This window comes from Punica granatum, chromosome 1, assembly GCF_007655135.1.
Source record: "Punica granatum isolate Tunisia-2019 chromosome 1, ASM765513v2, whole genome shotgun sequence".
Classification (NCBI taxonomy): domain Eukaryota; kingdom Viridiplantae; phylum Streptophyta; class Magnoliopsida; order Myrtales; family Lythraceae; genus Punica; species Punica granatum.
Genome location: NC_045127.1, coordinates 53,110,870 through 53,120,217, shown reverse-complemented (window position 1 = coordinate 53,120,217; position 9,348 = coordinate 53,110,870). Strand labels below are relative to the sequence as shown.

Genomic DNA, 9,348 nt, shown 5'->3' with positions numbered 1-9,348 from the left:
AGTGCCATCAGATGTTTGCTAGTATCGTCTGTTAAGCAGATGTTTGATAGTTCACAGGTATACCTCTGGCCTTGAATGATTGTATAAAAAGTGTTTTTTATGCTATATTAGCTAATTATTCATCTAAGAATGTTCTTCAATGATTTTAAAATATAGTTAAATAACTCATCGGGACCTCAGTCAGACATGGGATACTAGCTTGGCTGGTTCAATCTCTGGTCAGATTTTGAACACTGGCCATAAAGAGAAACCAAAGCAAGATCAAAGCATTAGAAACCCGACTTTACTTCTTTGAATCGATCCGAATATTGACAAACATCACAGGAACCTGAACAAATGAATCCTGGTACAAGGATGGATTTATTGAAGAACATTGCGAAAATCAAGCCTGTCAAGTTCCAATTAAGGCTTTCCCAGCTTCATCAGTTCATGAGCTTAACAGACTATCCTCCGTTGTTCTGGATAAGGACTGTAATATATAAACGTCCTAAGCTGCAGCAGGCAATAGGCCATTGTGCCTCAGCAGTGGCTCAGGCGATGGCTCGCGTCCCCTGAACTGTACAAACACCTGCATCCACCAACATTATTTTAATCAATCTTTTTTCCTCGAAGCGATGTATAAAACGTGAACATTTTCTCTCTCCTTTTGAGTTTTCCATCCTATTCTCGTGGGACAGGCTAACTAAGCAAAGATTGTGTACTGGTCTGAACTTCAGAAGCTGTGTCAAATCAGAACACATCCTATAAAGTGCAGCATGACATGTTCGAGTTTCCTTTGCCATTGGAAAGAAAAGAGGGAAAACTAGAAAACCTTGCAGTATTGGCAGAAAATGCAGAATTGTGTTCTTACCTCAAGTGGAGCTTTACCACCTCCAAGAGCCAGAATCGTTTCTCGGAACCTTTGTCCCGTTTCTTCAACAGCCTGACATAGAGGAAATTGCAAGATTTCTTACAAGCAAGCTCCAAAGATTTAAGGATGCAATAAACAAAGTGCGAGGAAAAGGAATTTCACGAGTGAGTAATATCCGATGTCTGTTAATACATTCCCGAGCTTGTTGTCTGCAGAAATTAAAATTGCATAAAGCATGGAAGTACCTTGCTGTCATTCAAGCCAGCATCCTCGAAAGCCGAGAAAGCATCTGCAGAAAGCACCTCTGCCCACTGCAAACGATATGTTACACTTTCAGATGATTGTAAGCTCAAACTCGAGCAACTCAACCTATAATACGAGCTAACAAGTTGCTCCAAATGAACATTGAGGTTCTGCCTACAACCTAAAGAAAGAAACATGATTTCCAATAAACTGAACTTGTGAAATTGATCATGGCATACCTTGTAGCTGTAGTATCCAGCGGCATATCCACCTGATTTTGAAGGAAAGGAAATTACACAAGGACAAGAATGAGATTGTTTTGTGATTATCTGGTGGTGAGAGAATTGAGTGAGAAAGACAAACCTGCAAATATGTGACTGAAGCCACAAAGGAATCTGTCTTCAGGAAGGGGTGGGAGCACCTGTGTTTTTTCACAAACCCTTCGGTCCACATTGTATATAGATTCTGCCCCACCAGGTACATACGTCGTGTGCAGCTGCAGGTCCACAGTCGCAAATCTTATCTGAAAGAAGATGTAATGAGTAACAAAGAAAGTCAGATCCAAGTGACAGTTATGCTTTCCTCATTGTCTAGCCCCATTTCTATTTTTCAGCCCAATGAGACAAGCAAGACGTACAATTACTTAAAAGGGGTAGGTGCTTAAGTGCAGGTCAGACATCCAGTTTATTCATCAAACTAGTTACCCTGACACTATGCAGATTATGAAACAATGGCAGAACAGAACTGATTTCTGAGATTTAGCAGGAGGATGAGTAGTCAGTTTAAGCTCTCTATCATGATTGTTTATTCGGTTTAGAGGCTTTTGTGAGGGAGTTACCCAATAAAAAAGTAAAAAAATAAAAATAATACGTATATATTATGTTTCATAATAATAAATTATTGTTACTACTATAATGGGTTGCCCGGACTCTAACACAGAACTCGCTGGATGGAGCAGATAATTTATTTGATAACATAGGTTATTAAAAAATACCCTCCCTTCTTGGATGGGAAGTAACTTGGCAACGTGAAAAGAATTACAACTAGCATACAGATGACTTGGTAGGTCAGCCAAAAAGGTTTAGGATGCTGACCTGGCGAAGGCTTAAGCTGCCAGCTCGGAATGTTCTTGCGGCCAGGAGTTTCAGGTATACATCCTCAGGAAAACTCTCCCCCGTTTCATAGTGCTTTGCTATTCCCATCAAAGTATCCCTGAATAATGACGATTAAGATGATGCACTAAGGAATTGTAATTCTACATGCTCCATAAACTCGAATAGGATAGCATAATAATTTTTGCTTTCACATAATAACATTACCGGTGGTAACACCAATTCTCCATAAACTGGGAGGGCAACTCAACGGCATCCCACTCTATTCCCCGGATACCAGACACAAGACCCTCATCCTGCTTTGTGAGCATGTGCTGAAGTGCATGACCAAATTCATGGAAAACAGTTTCAACCTGGAAAACAGAACCAGCAATTTGTGTTTCACTATAACTGATAAGTTAGACAAGGAACAGATCTACAGAGAAAGATGTATGTTTCTGGAAAGCACTCTATCATCCAATGGCCATTGTTTACAACAAAAAGACATCAACCATAAGATCCTTCTGAAATGATCGCCAAAAAGATCTTATTAAACCAAGGAAAACACTGGGTAGAAATGGATTTAATAACAGTTCCTCAAATCAACATCAATTACAATAAAAGCTCTCTCATTTAAGAAGCAGAAAGATTAGTTCACCTCGCGGAAAGTCATAAGACTTGGCTTGTCCCCAACAGGTGGAGTTTGATTGCAAACCATGTGTGCAACAGGCAACCTTGCACTGCTACCATCACGCGAAAGTACGCGACTTCGAGCAACAACCTCATCCATCCATGCACCTCCTCTCTTCTCAGATGGTCGAGAATAAGGATCAAAGTAGAAGTATGCAATCGGTTTGCCTGAGGAATCTTTGACACAGTAGAATCTGACATCTTTGTTCCAGACCTATAAGATGTTCATATTATCATTTCAAGGGGGTCTTCATACACAGGCATAAAGAAACTCCCCTTTTTCCTAGTATATCAGCAGAGAAACAAAAATAATTTTTTCACAATTTTATTTGTTATTCAGGTTCATCAACTAAACCATATAGTTATATGAGTGCCAGGAAACAACTTTACCGGTGCAAGGCCATCTGCAGGTTCAATCTCAATGCCAAAAAGGATCTTAGCAAGGTTGAAAAGTCCATCCATAACTTTTGGTAGCGAGAAATATGGGCGCAGTTCTTCCTGTAAATGGAAGAAAATTATGAGTGATGTCTCTAAAGGCATCACAGAGGCCTTGTCGAAAGCTAAAAAGGAACCAAACAAAAAATGATGACAATAAAGGGGCTGATGATACATAAAAGCAAAGATTTTCTTAGATCATCGCCACCATTTCCAATTGTTATACACGGGCTTAACAATATCATTATGTCAAGTTAATCCGTGCGGCAAAAGGAATGCTCGCATAAAGCAATTAACTAACAAGAACAGAAAAACAGTGTAATATAGTAAAGGTGCATCAAGCAATGCCATTTACTTGTAGTAATAAGCAGGACCTTCATGTTCATGTATATCAATCAGTTTATCAATATAGGGGGACAAAGGGAGAGAGAGAGAACCTCATTGATGTCATACTTTGATTCCCGGAGCCTCTCACTCCAGAAACTCAGGTCCCAGTGATTCAAGTCATCAGCTTCAGCAGCACCTTGGCTCTTGGAGAAATTTTTTAGGTCCTCCATGTCTGCATTCAAAATGTTAAGGCAATTGATAACTATAAGTAAAAGTTATATCGCACATTCTTTTTTTTTTGGGGGGGGGGGGGGGGGGGGGGGGGGGGGGGGGGGGGGGGGGGGAGTGTGGTGGTGTTAATGGAAGCACAAATTAGAGCCTAAAGATCAATATCTAGATACTATACATAACTCAATTGCAACTCAGTCATGCACCTGCAGCTAACCAATGATTTCCTAGGAAAATAAAACCAAAGAACAACCTTGAACTGCAGCATTCCAGGAGGCACTGCGAAGCTTCTCGAGCAGCTCTTCTGCTTTGTCAACAGTAGCCATCTTCATTGCCATGCTAACCTACAGTTCAATATTTGTCAGGAATTAGCATGTAAAATAGGATTAGTATCAGCATTTGATTCAACCTTCAAATACAATTTATTATTAGTAATGATCAAACGGTATCTAAAGCAGACTTTTGTACCTCAGCATAATTTTTGTAACCAAGCAGCTGAGCCTTCTCTAATCTAAGCTTCAAAATTTGGTCAATAATTGGGGTGTTATTTATATCTCCAGTAGAAGCACGAGTGACATAAGCACGGTAGACTTCTTCTCGGAGAGCTCTGTTTCGAGCATGTTGCATGACGGACATAAAACTTGGAGCATCCAATGTAATAATCCATGGCCCATTTTCAGGAGTTGCGTTCTCATGTCCCTATGGAGGATATTTGAAAAATTCAACAGAGGGTACCAAAGACCCATTACACAATGGATAGTGCAAAGCAATACTCAAAACAGGGAAAAAGAAAATGTTGGAATAGATATATAATAATACCTTAGATACTGCTGTTTGTGCAGCCAGCCCGAGAGCAGTAGCAGGCAGTCCGTCAATTTCCTTCTTATCTGTAATCAACTTTTCATACTTCTTTGTAGCATCCAAGACATTCTCATCGAATTTCTTAGATAGCTTTTCAAGTTCCTGTAATTGGCACATATAAATGAGAAAGGTGCACGTTAATGAATATAATCTTTAAGAATATCCATGAAGATAGACTATCCACCTGCTCAATTTTGTTAAACTGCTCTCTCTTATCATCTTCCAAGGAGACACCATTGAGAACCGCTTCCTTTATTTGGTCTGGTCATTATAAGTTCAAAAGTGAGTCAAGTTGAATATCACATAGGAATGCTGAAGATCAACAAAAACATCAAGAAAACAGCGAGCTTGAAATGAAAGTCGCTTCAACAAAATTAAACACAACAGTAGCATGCCACGAATAATGTACAGAAAGATGACTCACTTTCAACAATACGTTTACGGGCATTGCTCAGGGTCTGCCAATCAGGAGAATCTTGAATAGCCTTAAATGCATTGTAAATTGGTTTACTTTGGCCCAGTCTAAGCTGAAACTTCACTTTCTCTTGCTGCAGTGGAAGCAATAACACAGTAAGCAATAGGCATGAGAAGCAGGAAGCAAAATGAACAGCAGAGTAAGCACATCAGAAACACATGCTATCTCAACTTCTGGTTAGATGGACGCAGAGTTCTAAAAGAGGACAAAGGATGCAACTTTACCTGGACATCTTCAATAGCAGACCGAAGCTCAGCTGAATCCTTAACAGCCTTGAGATGATTGACCATTCCCCAGACAACAGCCAATCGGTCAACAATCTTCTCCAGTGGCTCCACCAGCTTGGACCAAGACGGTTCCACTGTCCTCTCCAATTCCTCCAGATCATTCTCCTGCACATCCAAAAAAATGCAAGTATAATCGAGGTCAACAGCTTGCGATTATCACTTCAAAAACCTATCATTGGAGACCCACAATGTACGATCATGTTGATTATGCACGACAGCGGGAATAACACAGTATTGCCTTTATAAACAGCTTATCTATTCTACTCCATTGAAGAACCCAAAATTATCAGCAAAACCCACATAGAAGAAGAGGAGGGAAGAACCCAATTCGAGAGCGATCGATTCAAGGTCACACATTAAATCTGCAGGAGATTCAGCTAGAAAAAAAAAATGAAAGCTTTATTACGTACGAGCTTCTTCAGGAGGGCACGAATCCCGGGGCGGACATGCTGGGGCTCGACGGCGTCGAAAGGGGGGAAGTCAAAGTCCTGCAAGAGGGGGTTCTGATCGGTGCTCTGATCTCCCATCGGGGCAGCCACGGAAGCAAATGGAGCAGAAGAGTGGACAGAGAGAGAGGAGGAGGTGGATTTGGACTTGTGGGGGGCGAGGGGCTGGAGGCAGAAGGAGAAGGCAGAGGACCAGAGGGGACAAGGATAACACTTGCTGGGCAAAGAACAAGAACGTCTGCCCCGGCTGCGGCCGCAACAAGAACAAGAAGAGGCGGCGGAAGAAGAAGAAGCAGCAGCAGCTAAAGGACGAAGACGACGGAGGTACGAATGAGAGATGGAGTTGGGTCTGCCGAGGAGGAGGGAGCGGGAGAGAGTGAGGCGAGTGGTGGAAGAAGTGACCCCGAGCATGGCTGCGGCGATTATAAGAAGAAGAGGAGGAAGAAGAAAAAAAAAGGGCCGTACTTGTCGGGGCCGCCGCCTCATTTTCCTTTTCTTTTTACAGACTAACAATGTTTTGTGGGTCAATGAATCAAAAAAAATCAAATTTTGGATGTTTTCATGAGACCGTTCCCATTGTCCATCTCAGCCCATGACAATTGGAGTCTTTCGGACTTTATGCGCGTGCCAAATAAAAATGAGATAGTCGTCCTTTATTTTTTTTTACTGATTTTCCCATGAGACGAAGACGTGTTCTTGCCCGTATTAGTTTGTAGTTGTTGTTCGACATCGGACTTGGTTCTGATAATAAAGTGCTCCCAATATTCAATCAAATAAAAGTGTTTATAATAAGTTTTGAATATTGTACGTCATCGAGATCTAAGTTTGACTTTTCGTCTTTTTTTTCCTCCTTCATTGAAAAAGATATGGAGATATAAAAAGCACCCCAAACAAAGGTTGTCGGACAAGAAAGAGCAAAGAACAAAAATAAAAACCTCCGGCTTTATTTCTTTGAATAAATCTGAAATCCGAGTACTAGTAAACATCGCAGGGTGCCAAACAAATGAATCGCAATGAAAGAATCGATATATTGCAGAATATCGAAAAAATAAGGCCTCAGAATAAGGCCTCCTAGCTTCATCAGCTCATGAGCTTGACAGAGCATCTTCCATTGTTCCCGAAATGGGACCGTAATAATATAACCATCCTAAGCTGCAGCAGGCAATAGGCCATTGTGCCTCAACATGCCTCAGGTGACGGTTTACGGCCCCGGAATTGAATTTCCTCCATAAAGTTGGCACATGCCCATGTACCCACAGAACAATTATTAGGAATTCAATGGCCTTGTGACGCAGCATATACGCACAGAACCTGTCACAGATCCGTTGATTTCACAGAATACCAGAACTACGACGTTCAATCCCTATTGATTTTTCGAATTCCTAGGAAATTGGCATCCAACTCAAATCAAATCCAAGAATTGGATAAAGAGCACGAAAGGTTCAATTTTTATTGATAATCTAAAAACAACTATCAAACTCTAGAGTTTTACAATACTTAAATAGGAATTAAAACGGCTAAATTACAAGAAAGATATAAATTTTTCCTAAAATTACAAAAACGCCCAAATAATATAAAAATGTTTGTTTGGGGCCCTAAACGATGGAATTCGGCCTAAATCTCGTCTTTTCACAACCAAAAGCTGTGAGTTGTGCTCCGAATGCCGTTTTCATTGAGACAGGGTCATTAGAACTTATTTTTCTCGAGATACCGATTTGCCACTTCTTCTGCCGCATCATTCTCCCCTGGGTGGAGAGAATTTGCCCTTGAATTGTCATCGTCCGAGTTATCACCTTGATCTTCACAAATAGAGAGATTAATACGCTTCTGCTGCTTTCTCACTTGCCACTTGAATGTCTTTTTCTCTTTGCGAACTCTTTCTCTTAATTCTTTGTACATAAAATTCCGTATACTTCTTAGCCAATAAACACTTTCACTAAATCTTTGCTTTCTTGATCGAGTCACGTGCACTTCGACCAACTTTGGCAACTGAATAACCTCCAAAATCGGCACCGTAAGCATCCATGCATCTTTTTTTGCATTGGAAATTTCTTCATCTAAAATATCCTCAATCTGAGCACAATAATGAAAAAATTTATCACCTCCAATATCCTTTAATACGGATTTATTAACAACAAACATTGGTTTTCCTTGATCATCAAATACAAATTCTGTAACTTCTTCTTGATCTTCATTTGGATATATATCAAAAAATGGATTGACTTCATCATATGATATGTCTTCGACGTGATATGCTGGCATGAAACTGAAACTTCTCATTGGTAGATCTTGATTTCATCGGTTGACTTGACGCGTAAATGAATTATCACTCAATTTAGAAACACGATCGCGATGAAAAGGATTGCCATCCTCATCGTACTCGGCCTCTCCATCGCCTCCCGCTACAAAAAATGCGTCATCAGACAGATCCTTTTCGAAAAACAAAGTCGCGCCCCATTCAGAATTGGAATCATACTCGATTTCCTCCAAGTTCGCAGTCGAATTAGGGACTCGGCCGCGCCTAGGGTCGACCTCTTGTCGGGTCTCCATCAGCGCCCCCATCTTCTCGCCTAGGCGATCTACAATCACGTCCAGCCTACGCTCCAGTGCCACTACCAGCCAGATATCAATGATTTGCTCGAACCTCTGATCCAGTTCGTCCTCCTCCGCAACACGACGTTGATTAGCCATTCTTCAGGGCGGCATCGTTGATCCAGAAACGAACCTGCTTTGATACCAACTGACGCAGCGTACATGCACATAACTTGTCACAAATTCGTTGATTCCACAGAATACCAGAACTACGACATTCAATCCCTATTGATTCTTCGAATTCCTAGGAAATTGGCATCCAACTCGAATCGAATTTGAGAATTGGGCAAAGAGCACGAAAGCTCCAATTTTTATTGATAATCTAAAAAAAACTATTAAACCCTAGGGTTTTATAATGCTTAAATAGGAATTAAAACGCCTAAATTACACGAAAGACATAAACTTTTCCTAAAATTGTAAAAACGCTCAAATAATATAAAAATGCTCATTTGAAACCCTAAACGATAAAATTCGGCCTAAATCTCGTTTTTTCACAGCCATAGGCTGTGAGTTGTGCTCCGGAGGCCATTTCCATTGAGACAGGGTCATAAGAACCTATTTTTTTCGAAGTACCGATTTGTCGCTTCTTTTGCCGCATCACCTTACCTTCCTTCTGCATAAAAAGACCACACCACACCTTAGATCTCTTTCATGGGTGTTCTTGACAAAATGGTCTTGTCTTCCACATGTATTTTTCACACCTGCATTTTTTGACGCAATGGTGACTTCTTCTTCTTATTTGTACGAATTGAATAATTATGTGATTTCGCCTCCAAATAATCTTTTGTATCGGATCATTAGATCTGACTGATTAAGAGAAAGT

At 40.7% G+C, this 9,348-nt stretch overlaps 1 protein-coding gene across 1 annotated transcript; it reads right to left on the bottom strand.

Annotated features, from left to right (window-relative positions):
• Positions 1–257: 257 nt before the first annotated feature.
• Positions 258–6,421, bottom strand: LOC116210411 (probable cytosolic oligopeptidase A). The gene is made up of 17 exons (XM_031544281.1): positions 5,898–6,421; positions 5,425–5,592; positions 5,150–5,273; positions 4,910–4,986; positions 4,684–4,827; positions 4,333–4,563; positions 4,118–4,208; positions 3,747–3,868; positions 3,265–3,372; positions 2,843–3,088; positions 2,413–2,558; positions 2,188–2,305; positions 1,457–1,616; positions 1,333–1,364; positions 1,096–1,161; positions 851–922; positions 258–568 (listed from the first exon to the last, which is right to left on the bottom strand). Exons 1-17 carry the CDS (start codon positions 6,417–6,419, stop codon positions 488–490), a joined length of 2,508 nt encoding a protein of 835 aa, XP_031400141.1. The 5' UTR covers positions 6,420–6,421; the 3' UTR covers positions 258–487.
• Positions 6,422–9,348: the final 2,927 nt, after the last annotated feature.

Bases quoted from the DNA above. Each gene is read 5' to 3' on its own strand.
- LOC116210411 (XM_031544281.1), bottom strand. From the start codon at position 6,419: ATGAGGCGGCGGCCCCGACAAGTACGGCCCTTTTTTTTTCTTCTTCCT. The intron at 1,365-1,456 runs GTTTGTCTTTCT...CTTCAAAATCAG, and splicing joins CTTCAGTCACATATTTGCAG to GTGGATATGCCGCTGGATAC. The intron at 1,162-1,332 runs GTATGCCATGAT...TATCGTTTGCAG, and splicing joins CTGGATACTACAGCTACAAG to TGGGCAGAGGTGCTTTCTGC.